Source organism: Lepidochelys olivacea (genome assembly GCF_965140295.1).
Source record: "Lepidochelys olivacea isolate rLepOli2 genome assembly, chromosome: 3".
NCBI classification, from domain to species: domain Eukaryota; kingdom Metazoa; phylum Chordata; order Testudines; family Cheloniidae; genus Lepidochelys; species Lepidochelys olivacea.
Window position 1 is genome coordinate 135,043,818 of NC_140413.1, and position 19,373 is coordinate 135,063,190.

Genomic DNA, 19,373 nt, shown 5'->3' on the forward strand with positions numbered 1-19,373 from the left:
GTTGAACATGTTGAATAGTGTCAGTCCAAGCGCCGATCCCGGTGGAACTCCATGAGAAACACCCCGTTTGATGTTGATTCTCCATTGACAACTACTTTTGAGATCGGTAAGTGAGCCAGTTCTCAATCCATTTAACCGGGGCTGGGTTTATATTGTATAGTGCTAATTCTGTGATCAGAATGGCTGAGCTAGGAATAGAACCCAGGACCCAGAAACCCCTGCCCTAACCAATAAGCCCGCTGGGATCAAAAATAAGATTTGGAGGGCTGCATTATTTTTGAGGAAGTGTTGCCTAGTGGTGAGGGCAGGTCAATGGGTGTGCGGATTTCTGCAATCCAGTGCCAGGCTCTGCCGCTGACTTACTATGTTGCTTTGAGAGTTGGGTGCCTAGCTCCTATTTGTGCCTTTGAAAATCTCCACCTAAACTCTGTGTCCCCCTTACCTGTCTGTATAATGGGTACCCCACTTTACAGGGATGCTGTGAAGCCTAATAAATAAAGCTTTATGGACTCGTTTGCGTTCCTGTGGGATGAAAGGTGCTATCAAGCTGCAAAATACTGATACATGTTTTTGAAAGCACACTGGTTATAAAAATTATATACACTGTTGCAATTGTAAGGTTGCTTATAAACTGTTCTCCACTGTATTATTGAAGTTTTACACCAGGGTAATTGTGATTTTATTGCATCTCACAGTGTTTGATGTTTAACAGAAAGTCCCAGCTTCTGGGGACAAGGGATTCAGGGAGAATCTCAGCTTCTATTATTATTATTTTTTAAACAAGATTCTGGCCATCATCCTTGTGGAAAAAATCATGGCGCTGTGACTTGAGTGCCCCCTACACACTCAACAAAAAGAACTCGGCGTTTTATTATTTTAAAAAGTCTTGTGATTTTTAAGCCAACCTCATGATTCATTGGGGCCTGATGATTTTGGAACACTGGGAGTTGGCATCACCCTGGCCTCACTCCCCACTGAAATCCACAAGTTTCATCAGGCTCAGGGCCTGCAAGCTGTAAGCTCCTGGGGGCAGGGAGTTCATGTCAATCTGCTCTTTAGAGGGCCATCCACAGCTGTAGTGGGACATAAGTTTTAAAAAAAAAATCTACCAGGGTTGAAGGCCAGTAGTTCACATACCTGGCAAACAAATAAAAGTTGGTCGTTGGTTCTGGCAACTGAATTGTGATGTGTGTGTGTGTGTGTGTGGGGGGGTGTTAAGCTGATAACACTTCAAAAACAGAGAAAAGCAAATGAAATGTGAATCAGCTGCTGACCCCTACTGGTTATGTAAATTGAATATATCGCTTGTCTCCACAGCAGAGACCTAGATACAAAACACTGGCTTTGTATTGCCTAGCAGAGACCCAAACTGAGGGCAGTCAGCAAACAGGAACAGAGAAGGCAGCCAGGAATGGGGTGCGGGGGGGAAAGAGAGCTGCTTTTCTTTATTCTATACAAAGATTTCTATCACCTCGGTTTAGGCGTTCAGAATGCTGATGGCATACAAGAACAAACAATGAGACCGCCTCAGGTGGTGAAGGTAAATTTGAGTCTGAAAGGAGTGCTGTACCTACCCATGATGAGCTACCACCACAAGTTGAGTAGTCAATTAAACATGTTAGAGGAAAGTTAAATAGGTAGCAACTTTCATCGAGAGAACGGTTGCTCATGATTCCCTTTCCTCCACTTCTAGATTTAAACTGGCCACTGCATTAGAATTAGTGGATCTGTACTATAATTCTGTAGACTTACACACCACAGATGAAAAGCAGTCTTCCCAAGGGAACAGTATAAAATACAGCAAAAGCTGTAAACCACCCCGTGCTGGAGCTCCAGCAAACAACTTGACTTTCACACAAGCAAATGTCATCTTTTAAAACATTCTCCCCCCTCCCACCCCCCGCCATCTCTTTTGTTTTCTACTAATGAATTTAGTGCTTGTGGTTAATGCCCCAGCAAACGTGCCTCAGGACTCGTGCAGAGAACCCACCTCCAGATCTGAGAGGGGAGGTAAGTTTCCTCCCCAACTGCCAAGAGCGGGTGTCATTGTGGCGGAAGTTTTTTGGAAGTTCACAGCTACCAACTAAAAAATTAGACCAGTGCCACCAGCTCACTTCATGCTGGCCCCTGAACAGGGCCCGAGAGCTAAGACCTCGCAGGTACTAGCAGTTTACTTTGGATTTAAACCAGCTACTGTATCCCATACCAACCCCCAACCTCCTTCATATTTCACCACTTTGGCACACGCACCACCCAGCACCTCCGCTCCTCACCAGTTTCACATGTACACATGGGGAAAGAGGAGCTGCCCTGTTCAATTGTTTTCCTTTAAGAACCGTTTGACACCTTTCATGAACAATAACGTACTATCCTTTCAGTCTCCACACCCTGCCAAAAAACGCTGCCACTAGGGAAACCTGGGCCCGCCTGCTACTTGAACCGTAGCCCTCTGCTAGTGGCAGTAAGGGAGAATCGACATTAGTTGTTTGGGATTAAGCCATATCACTAGTTCTCACCTCTATTTTGGCAGCGCTCCTGCCCCCTTGCAGTCCATTGGTAAGCAAGAGTTTGGTTTTGTTTTGCCAGAAAAGCAGCTTTTTGGGTTCATGAAAATATAGATGAACCCAGTAGGCAGGGGGCTGAAGAGCCAAAACTACACCCCCTCAGAATGAAGCTCTGCACTGACTCCAGTAAGGGTGGTCCATGGGATTGCCCTCACCTCTGCAAATCCATCCTGTGGGACACCTGCAGCATTGGCACAAATTTGTGTCAGGGTGTAAAATTGTGTTGCACCGTACACCACCACAAGAGGCTTTTAAAGAAGGGATTTTTTGCAACATAAGTCACTACATTACACACACGCATGTACATGAGTGCCCTCTGCTGCTTAGACTCAGCTCTGCTCAAGCCTGTGTTTGTAGTTAGCTGGAATATAATATAAGCCAGCATTTCACACCCCAGGGGGTGTGGGGTGTGTTGTGTGGTGGGCACAGCACACTCGGAGCGGGCAAAGTTACGTGAGCTCAGTGCTGCTCCCTGCCTCTATACTCCATGTGTGAAAGCCACCCGTGTTCTTCCTGCACCTTTGGTGGCTCTAGGGCAGGTTCACAAGCTCCAGCAATGTGCTACTGGCTTCAGTACTCAACTCCGCAGCGAGAGCACGTGTGGGCTGACTTCTAGGGCCACCTCCAACCTGAGCGGCATGTAGCCATTTTATGGGCCTGGAAAATACACAAAACCCACAAGCCAAGGAAAAGGACAAAACCAGTAAGGACACCAAATCAAGAGGAGCAATAGATAACAGAGGCAGAAAAGAGGAAGACAAGACACTGTAAAAGGGACAGTAGCAACTGTGAATGGGGCTGCTGGGGAGCACCCATCTACCAATCAATTGCAAGGGGGCTGGAGCTCTGCCAGAGTAGAGCTGAGAACTAGTGCAATGGCTTAATCCCAAACAGCTAACATCGATTCTCCCTTATTTCCAGTAGCAGAGACCTACAGTTCAGGTAGCAGGTGGGCCCAGGTTTCCTTATTGGTCGTGGTTTTTGGCCAGGGTGGGGAGATTGAAAGGATAATACCTTATTGTTCATGAAAGGTGCCAAACAATTATTAAAGGAAAACAATTGCCTTTAAAATCTGTGACCAAAATAATCAATCCCGTAGAGCAGAGAAGGAAGTGGGAAATACAGGATTTGCTTCTTAAGCACAGTGGGTAAAATCTTCACCAGTGCCTAAATCCCATGGAAAGTCAATGGTACCAAGCTGCTTTTGAGAATGTTACTTCCCCCTTATCTAGCCCCTGTGAGATGGAGGAGGGCACACCACTCATGGAGTGGTAGCTCTGGAATTGTCTTTAGTATGTAGCTGCGGTGACTGAAAGAAGCCAGCTCTTCTCTGGAGCTCACCACACTCCTCTCTTCTGACATATCAAATTCTGCACCCTGAGAGAGGTGTTATGATTGCTGTTCTGGCAGCAGAAGTCCAGCTCTTTTTAGAAGGCTAGGCTGACTTGGTGCAACTGCCAGAAACTTTTTTCTAAAGTGATATTGTTACTTGGCTCAGAACCTGGACTTACAGGGTACAGACAGAACACTAGGCCAGTCCCTGCAAAACAACTACATTTGTTCTTCCAGGGGAAGACTCTCCAGTCAACGCTGACCCAAGTCTCCTGGGGAAAGCTATGCCCCATTAAGAAAAACTTGCTACCAGTCTGCAAGCGTGGCTGCCATGACCACTGGGTTGAACGGGCCAAAGGTAAGTTGGGCAGGTCTAAGGAAATGTAAAAAATTGGAAACTAACCCAAGACCCTACTGTGGTGAAACCTTTGGGGGGGGGGGAAACTTTCTCCAGCTCAATGATGTAGGTGACCAGAGCTGACTAGCATGTGCCTTCACTGACTGAATATACTTAGTCACCTCTTCATAGAGTCCCTTGAAATTGAAATATGGTTAATTCCTCTTATATTGGTCATTTAAGGCCACTGAATATTATAGGGCCCTTTTGACACTAGTCAACACAACAGAGCCCCTCCTGGAGTGTGCAACTCGGGCCTCACAAAAGGAGTCTTCCTGGTGCTTAAGTAGTTTACACATTATGTTGGAGAAGGCTGGCCTGTTACACGGAGGGGCCGAGGACTCTTTAGTTTCCCCAAATTATTATGGGTAGGGATGTAACATTCTTCCAGCCCTTGCATTGGAAGACAAGTGTCAGAAATTTAGCATATCTGATTAGTTAGTCCTGGATTTGGCCCTCTTACTTAAGAACCATATTGATGAGAAGCTAGGAGCATGTGATTCTTCCTCCCCAGAGGACACCACCCTTTTCCAAACTACAATCATAATGTGGTTTGGCAAGTTTGATATTGGAGATGACAGAGGCCTTCTACAAAGGAATAGAACACTTAAAACAAGTTCTCTCCTTGGCCAATGTTTAAGGTTAAAAGTTAAAAGCAATTTTTAGATGACCGTCTGAAACCCCAATAAACTGTTTCAAAATCTAAAGTAATACCATATGGACTCACAAGCACAGATAAATCTTTATTGCCTTAATTTTGATTTTCAAAAATGAGCATTGGGTATTTAATATGTAGTAGCTTTATGTCTTTATATGTACAACATTACAACTGCATATTAGTATTAAATGAAGATAGTGATACTTTGATAACTCAGTGTATTTATAAAATGATTTTTTTTTTTTTTATCAAAATACACTTTTCACTAGGATAATAAATAAAATCCAGCCAAACCCACCTACACAAAGTTAAAATTAACTCCGGTAGATTTCAGTGTGGTACATCCTTCTTTAACTACTTTATTTGCCCCTTTTATCCCATCACTGATGCTCATCTTCTGGGCTAAGAAAACACTTATTTTCCCTCACTGTGGTGCGATTTCTCATTCCACATCATCTTCAGCCAAGCATTGTGCATTTACAATTCTCTGAAAAACAAAACAAAACAAAACAAAAACACTTAATTATAAAACTGACTAAGAAATTGATGATTGAAAATACATAAACAAAAAGTTTGGCATACATTTGACAAGGATTTTTGGAGATTATAACTGGAAAATCAAAGTACTGTGCAATATCTGATAAAGTCAATGTCATATAAATCACATCTCTTATTAGTGATGCAGTAATCACTTGTGTGTACTGTCACTGTTCTCTAAGGAAACAGTGACTGCTGTTCCCGATCATTGAGACAGTCTATCTCCCATGTTTATGCCACCTTTCATCCCAACTGCTTTAGGAATTACATACATACAGCACTGAAATGCAGTCACGCATGGGCTGGAAGGTGGCAATCAACTAGCATACACAACATTGCACAACACAGGGAGAAGGAGAGCTAGTCATCAAGAATACGCAGCCAAACCTTTATTCTTCCAAGGAGCGCCATGTGATTTTTAGCATCCATGTAGAGCAGACAGGACCTCTATTCTTAACACATTATCCAAAAGAACCTGCATGGTTCTCAATCCAAGAAGGATATTTTGAAACTAGAGCTACAAGGAGTTTTAGCTACTTAGCCATCCAAGATACAAGAAGTTCAGTTCATATACCAATCGTCTTCTAAGTTTAAGAGGGGACAATTTGCTTTCAGTTATATAAATTGAAAAACAAAGGTGTTAAAATTCTTGATCATGACACCTTCTTTTATTGCCTTCAGGCCTGATGTTCATGTTGTTTAGCTCACACAGACTGTATATTATAGCAATATGCACTGCGTTTAATTTCTGAGTATTTCCCTTATTAACCTGTATTTTTTCGGGGCTTAAACATGTAGAATCAAAATTCCCTTCAGGATTAAACTTGAAATGCCAGGTTCTATACTTGCAGGGAGTTTGACTAGATCGGACAGTGATTAGGAAGGGTTAAAATGGTAATTAAGATTTATTCCTCTTTTAGGTGTTGGGAGTAGGCACATTTGACACCACTACTCATAGCTACTCAAAGTGCAATGTTTAAAATTTATACAGAACTTACGATTTGTGTGAGTTTTGCAGAGTTTACAATGAGCAATGCCCACAACTCAGTATTGTTCTGACTTGCACGTTATTTAAAAAAGTATGTTCTATTGCAGAGAGCTGTGATATCCTTCTAATAAGATAAGCAAATATTTCCATTTTTCTGACACCACAGGATTGTTATGTCACGTGACAAAACATTCAGATGCATTTTCAGCACTGTATTATTAATGGTGTATGCGTATTAAAGATGACCAGCAAGTATTCTAGAAAACATTTTAATGTTTAGAAACAGGTCTTCAAAAGACAACTGTCAACTTCAGTTCCAGAGTGATGCACCCAGAGTGCATAATTCTGCAAGGACTTACAGAGATGACCTAAAAAGACTAAAAGCAGTAGTGGCTTCCATTACTTTGATGTGGTGTAGAAATGTTTTGTTTTTTTCCTTCATAATTATTTTATATTACCTAGAATATACATTTAAAACCACACCACAATAAAAGCTCCACCACTTACCTACCACGCTTACCCCCTGCCCCACGGGTATCTGGTAAGAGATGATTTGCTTAAAGGCATCAGAACTGGGGCAGATACTACAGCTTCAGAGTTGCTGATGCACAAAGAAAAGGGGACTCACTCAGTAACTACAGAGTTAACTTTTCCATTTCAACTTTACAATTTATTTTTAATCTATGAACACACAGTACTTTTCTCACACTCATTTTAAAAAAAGAGTCAGTGGAAAGGCACATTTAACATCTAAATGATGAATTTTTGTCTTCCCAGTGGAACCCATAAAATATCCACCTTCCATAAAGACCAGATAACTTCGGTGAAGAGTAGCTCCAATTATTTCCAATCCCCCAAAATGCAAGGGGGGGGGTAAGCTTTACATACCTGGCTAATTGTTGGGAGCTTAGTCAGAAGCATCTGGAACACTGGTGGTGGAAGAGTCTGCTGTAGGACTTGTAATAACTGCTGTGGCTGTCCACACACAGCAATGGCATTTGTCAAGTGGTCAACACCCTTTTCATAGTCACCTATGAGACATAAGGTTTCACTTCAAATTTTGTCTTTGGTGCATTATGTTGCATTGTTTGATTTACGCTACCTCTCTACATCTACAAAGTAGACTGCAAATATTAACCCCTCACCACCATGTTGAATCTTTTAATCTTAAATTTTCATTTCTGTTGGCTAATTTCTTTAAAAGTTTAATTCCACTAATTTCTGCTAACCTAAAGTATCATCCAACTGTGATTCTTAAGTCTAACTACATATATACTAAATACAGAAAGAAATTTGTCAAGAATTTTCAACATAGTTTTTAGACATATCTATCATTTCACTGCTTCCATTAAGTGAAAGGGGTTTGTTAAACGGGGGTTCACATCCTAATGATATTATCCCAGAGGAAGCTTCATTTATTGATGCAAAGAGGAATTGAACTGCTACATTTCCCACAGGGAAGCACTGAAAATCAGTTTCAGAATTATTGTATTTTAAAGTAACATTTTGTCTGATGTAAATTGAAAAATATGTAACTTTTAAAAGTAACAATTTGAAAACTAGTTTCTCAAGGGAAGCAGATTCTTCCATTGTTGTTATGCCTCAAAATGGTAGCCTTTTATGTGATTATTTATTTTATATTATATTAGGTGAGAAGTTTAGTGACTGTTTATTTGAAATATTCAATATTGTGTGGGAAAGTGTTTATTCCCCATATTTTTCATTTCTCCCCAAAGAAAAGACTGCAAGTCTAGTTTAACTTGTACATAGATGCAGGATAGATGGGAGATGTGTCAAGAGAACTCCATGAGAAATTACACAAGGTGACTGTAGAAGAGAATATTAAAATGGCACTTTGACCTACATCTGTTAAAACAATCTTTGCAGAATTTAAAAATATGGCATATTAAAGCTCTACAAAACATTTTGTTAATGCTTCTATGTCAGGCCACAACACTCTTCTCCCTGCCAGACTGGAGAAGAATTCCTTTTATAGCTTTGCATCTTAGAGACTTTTGCAACAACCACCTTGTGCTAGTAATTCCTCGCCAAGCTGTATCTCTTCAAGGAAGAACTTTTGTACAGCTTCAGCATCTTTTAAATCAGGTAACTGTAATACAACAAACAACAACAAATTGGCAAGGTCTCAAAAAGCATCAATTAATACATAAAACACAAAAGAGCTGCAACTTAAACCAACATTGAATAGCTACACATTTGTAGAGGAAAACTGCAAAAATGGGTTTAAAAAGCAGTATCTTAGAATAGCCTGTAAATTAGAGATTTAGATCAGAGGTGGGCAAACTATGGTCCAAGGGACCCTCCTGCCAGGCCCCTGAGCTCCTAGCCCGGGAGGCTAGTCCCCGGCCCTCCCCTGTTGTTCCCCTTCCTCCGCAGCCTCAGTGTGCTGCGCCGCCACCACAATGCTCTGGGCGGCCGGGCAGCGCAGTTGCAGAGCCGCGGCCTGACCCAGTGCTCTGGGTGGCACGGCTGTAGTGCCGCCAGCCACCAGTGCTCCAGGCAGTGCGGTAAGGGGGCACAGGGGCTTGGATAGAGGGCAGGAGAATTCTGGGGGAGTGGGAGGGGAAAGATGGTCGGGGCAGGGGTGTGGCTAGGGGTTGGGGCAGTCAGGAAGGAGAGGGGAGTTTGGATGGGGCGGCGGGGGGCAATCAGGGGCAGGGGTTTTGGGGGTTTCTCATTGTGGGCTAGACAAATTATTTTCCACATTGCTCAATAGGGGAATCACTATTAGTAAGTAAAGATGTTATCAAATCCAAAACTTCAGCTAGAAACTTAATACTTCAGGTATTCAGAATGCATCTGACTGATCTGGTAACCTTTAAATCCTCAAATTCCTAAACAGATAATCCTCTGAGGAGCTGAGCCCCCTCCGTTCGCACTCAGCTCAGAGAACTGGAAGAGCACAATATCGCCCAGTATTGGCCCCTCATCTGTTACGCATAAGAGAACACAACCCCCACAGAAGGTTATTTATGGAAGCCAAAACAAACAAAAAAAAACCCACAACCCAACCAGTGCATATTGCAAGAGGGATGTTAGCATTGGAAACAAGGACACAGCACCCTTTGAACAGATCCTGCTTACAATTAATCCTGATATAAACTAGACATTTTTCAAAACAGGACAACAGAAATGAACACAATATTACCTTGGAAAGCCCTGCTCTCTCTTTGGCAAGCTTCTGTTTCTTCCTTCCTGTAGATGAAAATATCATAGGTTTAATTTATAATGATAAAATAATCTTCTGTTTTTATTTTAAAACAGTGAATGGTCCAAAGTTCTTTTCAAAATAAGGAACTGATAATTACATGTACTAAACACTCATGGATGAAGGATGCAACCCATGCCCACAGCAGCATATCAATGAACCTACTACACAGGTGGCAACTGAAAAATCCTTTAGCAAAGGAAATTGCTACATTTTTAGGATGAATTATATTCTGTGCAGTTCTTTCTCTTTGGAGACCATCATGTTTTAACGGCCATCCATCCCCTACCCCAATCAGAGGCATTATGGAAAGCACTGGGCATACAGTCTCAGGAAGGATGGGTTCTTCTCCCTCTGACTGTGCTATGTACTACAGAAACCGTACTGTTGGTAACTCCTGTTCCATGCATGCCTGGCCAAAGAAGAGAGAAGGGAGCAAAGAATGAGTAGCACAGGATTATGACGTTAGGGGCTCAGGATTCCTTTACATATGCCTTTGCCTTCATGAGCAGCAGAACAGTCTGGTCTTCAAATCAAGTCAGCCTAACCTTGAGTCAAGTTACCTCAGTGAACAGCCATTTAAATATCCTTTTGGGCACTCTGCATCTCAGGTAGCTTATGGGCTGAAGAGGGCCCACTGGAGAAACATCACTAGCCACAAGCCCTCTCTAACAGATAAGAGTTAAGGGTAGGCTCAAGTGAGCAGAAGACAACAAAATCCCAAAATAATGTTAAAGTGAACAGAGTCTGAGCAACTAAAATAACGGTTGGGAAAGAAATGAAATTTACACGATCATCAGGTAGCATAGGAATACAGAAGTCGATTTAGGGCTTGTCTACACTAGAAAGTTGTACCACTATACCAGAATGGCACAGACAGTTCAAAATAGCACAACTCCTGTTGTGGTCAATGCAGTTAGGGGTATAAATGTGCTTTATATTAGTATAGCAATTTCTGTGTGGGAAGAAGAACAACTTTCATTGTGTTCCCACCCTTAACTGAAACAGTTATGCTGAAAAAAGTTTTTACAAGTGAAGACCAGGCCTTAATAAGTGTATTAGATCACTGGACAGTGAACAATTAGAGGTTGGCAAAAAATTGCTGATCATATGGGACATTAGAATACATGTAAGCAATTCCTCTAATGGCCAAAAGGATGTTTGGAATGGTAGATGGTCCACACTATGAAAACATCTGCAAACCCTTGCACCAGTTGACAATTTAATGTATGAAAAACTGGAGATCTACAATTAACATTGTTCATGGAAGACATTTATAAATTTCAACTTCTATCAAAATGACACCTGCGATACTATCCTGATCCCTAAATTTCCATAACACATTTTAGACTACTATGCAATATTGCAGATGGAGAAATACAAGTAGAAAAGATATTTGCAAAGAACATTTTGTCTCTAAATCTACCACTCAAAACAATTTATGCTTGAGAAATTAGTGTTCTCTCTCAGTTAACTCTCAATTTCCTTGATTTGCATATGCAAGTTTAGCCTGAGACTTGATTTACAAGGAAAGCAATTTTAAAAGGCAAATGTAAAAGGATCAAGAAAAACATTTAACATCTCTCTACCCTCCACGAAAATACATGCAGCAGCTGAAGTGCATTCAGCATGAGTACAGCAGCTACTACAAAACAACTATTTCCAGGGCTAACCACTTTGTAAGTTCAGCATTCAGAGATCTGCTCTTAAGGAAGAAAAACTTTGGTTTTAGAATCTCCTGTCAGAACAGGAAAACATCTACATTTTAAAATATCTGTTCATGATTAATCATAAGTAGGGGAGATGTATTTTATTCTAAGCCTGGAGAAGAACAGTCTTTAAAAAAGGAATATGGAGAAGATGCAAAAGGTAACTCTAGGTTGTTATTGTCTGATTATGCCATTTTAAAAAATAAGATTACATTTTGAGCCTATTCTTGGGATGCAGAGATATTTTCCAGTACTTACTGCTCAAATTATACTATACAAGTAGTCCTCAGATAAAAGCCATTGGGACCTAGAATTGTTCAGGCCAGTTCCAAAAGTTAATGCCATCATTTCTTCTAAAAGATTTTGCTTCAAGTTTTTAAAAAAAGCAAGCATCAGAGAGCCAAACCAATGTTTTTAAATACATTACACACACCCTTGCAGAGGCATTTTGAGGCCTCTGACAGTTTCAGAGCCCCAACCTAGAATGCTCACAGATCTACAACATAAATTCACTGGTTACAACAATTATAGAGAACCCTAACAAATGATTCTAGAGAATGTTCGTGAATTCCTTCGACATCTGTTTGCAGCAGCAATCTTAAATTATTCTTGGAGCAGCAGACAGGAGTATGGCTTCAGGCATGATAGCAAGGAGCAAAGTAATTAGAAAATTAGGCCTTGGAAAAACTCTCCCATGCAAACCTAAATAGAAATGAAAGTTTCCATCCATTCTAAAAAACCAAAATGATATTTTTTACTATATGAAGTTAAGGTTTATAAGAGGGCTTTGGGTTAACACAGAAACCCAAATGCTCATCTTGACTGTCTACTTTCATACAGAGACAAGGTGCGGGAAGTAATATCTTTTATTGGACTGACTTCTGCTGGTAAGAGAGACAAGCTTTACACAGCGCTCTTCAAGTGTGGCAAATGTACTCAGAGTCACAGCTAAATACAAGGTAGAACAGATTATTTAGCATAACTAGTCAAAACATTTCAAGGCACTATTCAAGGCTACTTAGCTGTGAGACTCTGAGTACATTTACCAGACCTGAAAGCTCGTCTCTCTCACCAATAGACGTTGATCTAATAAAAGACATTACCTCACCCACCTTGTCTCTCCAGTATCCTGAGACCAACATGACTACACAACACTGTATACTTCCATACAGAACTGTTGTTTTGATCAGCATTTGTGACCCAAGAACCGCTGGGTGCCAACTGCCAAAGGGCACTGAGGTATACAGATCCTTGGATTCACCCCTCCCTCCCCCCCCAAAAAAACCCAGACCTCATGTAAGGACCCTAATGAAAGCCTGTGTCACATTAGTCATCGGGGAAGAGGGATAGCTCACTGGTTTGAGCATTAGCCTGCTAAACCTAGGGTTGTGAGTTCAGCCCTTGAGGGGGCCATTTAGGGATCTGGGCCAAAAATTGGGGATTGGCCCTGCTTTGAGCAGGGGCTTGGACTAGATGACCTCCTGAGGTCCCTTCCAACCCTGATATTCTATGATCACAATGTATATATGCTGAAAATTATGTTCTTGTAGTTAAAGACGGGTCATTAAAAGGCAGATTACCTTGAGGCAAACTTCTACAGACAGGAGGTGGGAGACACTTATCTTCCTGGTGAACCATTGTGTATCTTACAATACATCTGAAGAAGTGGTTTTTTTAACCAACAAAAGCTTATGCCCAAATAAATCTGTTAGTCTTTAAGGTGTCACCGGACTCCTTGTTGTTTTTACAATAGAAGTCTGTCAGCATACGGCCTCAAATGATAAAGAAGAGCTTAGACATCAGAAGGAAATTGACAGGAAGAGGTAAACAGCAGGGGATGGGGGGTGGGGGGCGACTATTTTCAAGTGAACATCAAAGGTCTGGTATATCTGGGGGTGCAGAGACACACTGGCATTCCCTCAATCAGCCATCCTGGCTGAAAACACTGGGAAAAGGACTTGGGGTGAGCTATCCTATAAGAAAAAGATGGTCTTGTGAATTAAATTTAGGCTCTAGGAAGCATGTTATGACTTTGTTTTATATGTAACCATTTGTTTCCAATATTCATTTTTACTATTATTTGAATATCTTCTTTGAAAATACATTTATTCTGGTTTTCCCTATAAATAGATCCAAGTGCTGTGTGTTAAGTGGAGTAGTGAATCTTGCTAGCTGATGTGTACTATTCCTTTTGGAGTAGAGAATTAGGCTATATCTGCACTATGCACCTTTTAGCGACACAGCTGTGCTGCTAAAAGGTGAGAAGCATAGCTGCTGTTTGTCAGCAGGAGCTCTCCCACCAACAAAGCACTGTTCACACCAGTGCTTTTCATCGGCCAAAACTTTTGTCATTCAGGGTGCGTGTGTTTTTTTCACACCCCGAATGACAAAAAAGTTTCTTCGTTCAGGTTCCAGTGTAGACAAAGCCTTAGAGAGTTCTGAGAGTGTTCAGGGGAACAGGGTCTGGACACTCTAGGGATGCTTGGAGGTTGGTGTGTGCCTATTGCTAACCTGTACAGAGAGAGCAAGGCATGTTTGCATATTCAGAAGCTGGTGGAATTGGGGAGCTGATGCACAGCAGGCAAACCGCAAGACTTTCTCACACTAAGGACAGGTAGTACCAAAGTACATCACAGCATCCAAGAACCATTTCCTAAAATATAGCTTCAGGGACTAATGCTCCAAATGCTTACCGCATAAAATTAGTGAAGTAACCCTGGAAATGAAAGCGTAGACAACATTTCTATGCCAACCAATACTTGGGACAAGAAACACTGAAGTCAAGTAACCAGCAAATTTACCTATATTATAGTCTCACTTCAGTAATTGAACAGAGAATAGATCTGACACAGCAGCTTCCAACAGAAATTAATCTAAGCAAGATCAAGAGACTATCACTTTCAAACACTGCATGAGAGTTCAGTGTGCCAGTCACTTTCAGGATCCATGGGCAGTAATGCACTTTTTTACAGGAATCTGGCCTATTTATTTTTGCTGTGGCCTTTGATTCCCAGATAGTTTCCTTAATACATGCCAGAAAACAGAATAAGATATAACAGTATAACTGGGTTGGCCAATGAAGTCTTGGTGTCCTGTCCCCCTCACCACTCAGTATTTGACTATTCATTGCCATGTATATCCCTATGATAGACAATCCACTTGTGTGTGGTGCTTCCAGACAGATACATTTCATCAATGTCTAGTATCATGGAAACCTAAAAAGGTTATATTTGTTATCTTTGGATTGCATTAATTGTTAAGATCTAATGCCTAAGTTCTGTCTAATGTCTACACGAAGTAGTCATGAAATTCTCCTGCTGTTTCTCTACTACGAGCACAGTTCCACATGGTGGGAGCACCAATGCAGACCAGCTACTGCATTTTGACCACTGTTTTGTCTAACAGTTCTCAGAGCAGGCCTAGTCAACAGTGGTAAAGACAACACTGATCTGTGTACACCAGGGGTCTCCAAACTATGGCCCGCGGGCCGGATCTGCCCCAGGGGTTCCATTTGTCCGGCCCTCCAACCAACAGGGGAGAAGCGAACAGCTGAGTAGGCAGCCAAGCAGGCAGGGGGAGGGGCTGCCGGCAGCAGCTCGGGTGGGTGGGTGGGTGGGGGTAGCTCAGCTGAGGTGTGCAGAGGGGGTGAGTGCCCTTAGGAGCCAGTGTCCCCCCAAAAGGGGAGCCAATTTAGGGGAGAGTTGCTGCTGCAGCCAAGCAGGCACGGACCCCTGCCTTAGAGTAATAATACAAGCCAGATGCTTAATTACATCTCCAATAAATGGAGTAAAGAAGATGAAAATTAACAATTTCATAATGGTTAAATTTTAACTACAGCACTAATAGAACCAAACAGTCCCAACCAACAATGAGAACTTGGAGCTTCTCTTACCAAAGTACAGCCAAACTTTCAATCCTTTGTCATTTTCTTCAGCAGAGCAGGCATGCCTAGCAGGCACAGGGAGAAGGGAGCAGGCACACGGCAGAGCAGACCCAAAAGGGGGAGCCAACTTACAGTACCTGCATCGATTAACCTTTATACCTGATTTAGAATTTAATGCAACACTGACACAGTAGTGTTGTTTTTTTAACGATTTTGCATATATTTAATTTCTTTCACAGTTGCTTCGGCCCGTGAAGCCCCTTCAAAAATCTAATATGGCCCTTGTCTCATAAAGTTTGGAGACGCCTGGTCTACACCAACACACACTGTTACTAACACCTGTTGAGCTGTCCTGGTACTAGAGAAACAGTGGAAGCCACAATGGAGAATTTCAGAAAAACCTCCTTATCAATAAGGCCTTACAGTCAAGAGCCAAAGTCACATCAATATATGCAAAGAACCAGAAGAGGTTCTGTATTCTGATGCACTTCACATGACATTGTAATTGAAGATGCAGATGGGTCAAATGCAATGGAAGTTATCAGTCTGTTTACACAGGATTAATAATTTACACTTATGTAAACAAGTTTCAATAGAGGATCTCAAGAAACTTTAAGGCAGATGATCTAATAAAATGAAATCTCTATTATGAGTTTAAATTTGTCTTGAAAGCTCCATTAAAGACACTTGTCAAGTCACTAGCAGCTTCATTACTCGAGCATCCAGCTGGTATTTTTAGTAGTCAATATTTCTGCAAGGACACTTTGCAACAGCCAACCTCATTTCTGCCAACTGCTTTTTTAAAAATAGCTGACAAGGTCATGATTAGTACAGAACTGGATTTATTTCAAAGTCAACTTTCCCCATTACAATCAGAAAACAGTGGGGGTTTTAATCCAAATCCAACAATGAATAATTTCTATGACAGATTAAAAAAATACGCAAACAGTATTTTTATGGTCCCACAAATCAGAGCGGGGGCTGAGGATGCAACAATAGTACAGCAGATAAATGGATGTACAACTGTGTTACTTCAGCATGAAACTCTACATTTTTAATAATATCAGGTAAATATCCAGTTTTCAAGATTTCTGGCTGTTGACCTTTCAGTCAACGGTAGTTTGGAACTAATGACACATCTGAACTATAAATTTACATTGGCATAACTGAAAAATCCACAATCCTGAGTGATGCAGTTATACTGACCTAACCCTGGGTGTAGAGTGCGGAGGGAGGAGCTCTCCCTTTGGCCTAGTAGTGTCTCCACTGAAGTGCTACAGCAGCGTTTTCAGTGTAGACCTGCCCTTAGTAATACCAAAACGATGGCAGATGGGATAATCAGGCCCAAACTCTCTCATCAATGATATAGTAGCTATCTGGCACTTGCCAATATGAACAAATATATATAACATCTCAGTACATCAGAAAGATGACCATACATAGTACAAGTATACTTGGAAATAGACCAAGTTATTTTAGAAGTAAACATTAAACTTAAACAGTCAAACAATTCATTAAGTTATAAGATTGAAAATTGGGAATAAAAGAAATGAATACAAAGCCAGATGTGCAGAAGTGCACTATTGTAGCAATATTACAGATGGTTCTTGCACAGAGAAACCAAGTTACCTGCCCATACACTAGGTAGATACAGCTTAATACATGCTGCTTATCTGGCTTGTTGTCTATGAAAGCTTGCCTATGAAATCAAGGAAAGCATGCTTTTGCCTGTAAATTAGTGTTTTATAAATTACATGTGACAATCCAGGCAGGGCTACTTATTGATTATGATAGTCCATATATAAGAGTGTTAAATCTTTAAGGATATTTTAAAATCCAAGATTTAGGTTGTTGAGTACTCATGACTACTTTGACAGAAGAATGTAAATTATACCTATTTTTAGCATAGCAAGATATGGCTGTACTCCTCTCTGGCAAAAAATTCTCTTCAGTTTAGGAATGCTACATATTCAAGATTCTGTGCAGGGATTCTCTGACTCTTGACTGGCACACAAAGGTATCAGATCTGAGGAGTGGTTTATAAGTAACTTCCAGAACTCAAATTTACAGAAAACTACTCTCTTTCCTTTAAAAGCATAACTCAATTACATTAGAGCATTTGATCTACTGTTGAAGATGTGAAATAACAAAGAGCCACAGGAAATTAGCTCCGCATTTTGGATAGATCTTCAGTTTTTTCTTGCATTCATTCTTATTCTGGAAGCTATGGCAATAAAGCTACCAGAGGGGTTTGAGAATGCAGTAGGTAACAGCAAAATGAGCAGGCTCAGAGCCCTTGGGTGTCACTACTTTCCTCACTCAACAATTTCTCAAATCAAATTGTATGGTTTTATCCCCTTACCTCATGAAAGCATTGAAACTGCAGCCAGATAACGCTATATTACAGACACGCTCACATTTTCAGCCAAATTTGAATAAAGGAGGTGCTGTGTCAAAGGCAAGATTCCAATTCGAGGATTTAAATTTATTTAACAAATAACTTATGCAGACCACAGAAATATAGTCAGATAAAAATAATAGAATATCAGAGCTGGAAGGGACCTCAGAGGGTCATCTAGTCCAAGCCCCTGCTCAAAGCAGGACCAATCCCCAATTTTTGGCCCAGATCCCTAAATGGCCCCCTCAAGGATTGAACTCACAACCCTGGGTTTAGCAGCCAATGCTCAAACCACTGAGCTATCCCTCCCCCCGGATTCTCTGGTGCTAGAAAAAATTAACCATTCAGATCCAGCTAAATTTAGAGAAAAGGATAAAGCAACTCCCCATCTCTTTCACACAAATCACCGTTCACCTCAGGCAAACAGAAGAGTAACCATGAGCAACGGCAACTTCCCCAGCCTATTCTTTTTGGTCCTCCCCCATGAGTGAGACACCCCTGCACCGGTTTTGCATCTGAAAACTTCCCACCCTAACGTTTTACAAGTTGCTTAGCCTACTTTGATGTGCACATCTAGTAACCAAGGAAACAGGGTCCCACGCAGGGAGGTCTCAAGGAAAGTGGCGTGGATGGAGAAAAGACAGTCAATCTGGGACAAGACGCAGCTCTTCACCCACTCCAGCAATTTACGGCACGCAGGACCTTCAGACCGCCTAGAACGAGTTCTGGGCAAATCGACCAACTCACACGGGCTGGGGGGAGAGTCAGCTTCCACGGGGATGCGAAGAGGCAGCAGAGCACGCCCGGTGCAATGCATCAGAGCCCAGCTAGGGCCGTGGGGAGAAGACAGAGGCAGGGAGGGAGCCCCGCAGTGCGGGATGGGTGCGGAGCTGAGACTTTCCACGGGGAGGGTGGACCCGACAGCAGAAACAACGTGTGTCCCCGTGTCCGTCCCCCTCCCTTGGGGAACTCCGGCACGCGCATGGGGCGGAATCGCCAGCGCGAGGACAGGTGGGGCCGGTTGGGAGGGCGCGCGCGAGGCCTATAGGGCGAAAGGGGCTGGGATCCCGGACACTCACGCTCCCGCAGCCGGTTCTTGAAATTGGGGTCGCTCCGCCTCTTGCGGTCGAAGTAAATGCAGTAGCCGATGAAGAGGGCCCCGCAGAGGCCCGCGGCGATGGCGCTGGTTTTACCCACCATCATCATCCTGGCTGGCACCGAGGGAAGGGCCCCGCTGCGCCAACCCCCGAAGCCGCGCTCTGCTCTGCCTTACGCGGCACCGCACGCTACCCAGCCACCACCTTGAAGCGGGCGAAGAGAGAAAAGACCCTCGCTTCCGGGTGAGACGTCATCGACCCGCGCCAGGGATAGCTGTCTGTCTACGTGCCTGAACGGGACTCCCTGACTGCGCATGCGTGAGAAGCTCGGTGCCGTTCTCACCGACGCGCTCGTTCCCCTGCCTTCTCACTGCGCATGTGCGAACGATGGCGCTCCGTGCTCGTAGCGCCGCGAGGCGCGCGTGCCAGAGCCTGGGTGCGGTCGGGGCTGGGAGAAGCTGCTCCTCCCGCACGTGCCCAGGCGGCCGCTCCAGCGTAGAGCGGCCCGGCCAGTGACCCCCGGGCAGGGCGGGTGCAGCCCTGAGCTCCCCGGATGCGGGCGGGCGGGCGGGCCAGGAGCC

At 42.7% G+C, this 19,373-nt stretch overlaps 1 protein-coding gene across 1 annotated transcript; it reads right to left on the reverse strand.

The window, feature by feature from the left end:
• Positions 1-5,023: 5,023 nt before the first annotated feature.
• Positions 5,024-19,035, reverse strand: TOMM20 (translocase of outer mitochondrial membrane 20). The gene is made up of 5 exons (XM_084624853.1): positions 18,775-19,035; positions 9,646-9,692; positions 8,505-8,586; positions 7,365-7,507; positions 5,024-5,438 (listed from the first exon to the last, which is right to left on the reverse strand). Exons 1-5 carry the CDS (start codon positions 18,899-18,901, stop codon positions 5,394-5,396), a joined length of 444 nt encoding a protein of 147 aa, XP_084480979.1. The 5' UTR covers positions 18,902-19,035; the 3' UTR covers positions 5,024-5,393.
• Positions 19,036-19,373: the final 338 nt, after the last annotated feature.

What these genes read in the sequence shown, in the direction of transcription:
- TOMM20 (XM_084624853.1), bottom strand. Translation starts at nt 18,901, where the DNA reads ATGATGATGGTGGGTAAAACCAGCGCCATCGCCGCGGGCCTCTGCGGG. An exon ending in CAAGAACCGGCTGCGGGAGC is followed by an intron (nt 9,693 to 18,774) that starts GTGAGTGTCCGG and finishes TTTCATCTACAG; the next exon opens with GAAGGAAGAAACAGAAGCTT. An exon ending in AGCTCCCAACAATTAGCCAG is followed by an intron (nt 5,439 to 7,364) that starts GTATGTAAAGCT and finishes TTTGTTTTTCAG; the next exon opens with AGAATTGTAAATGCACAATG.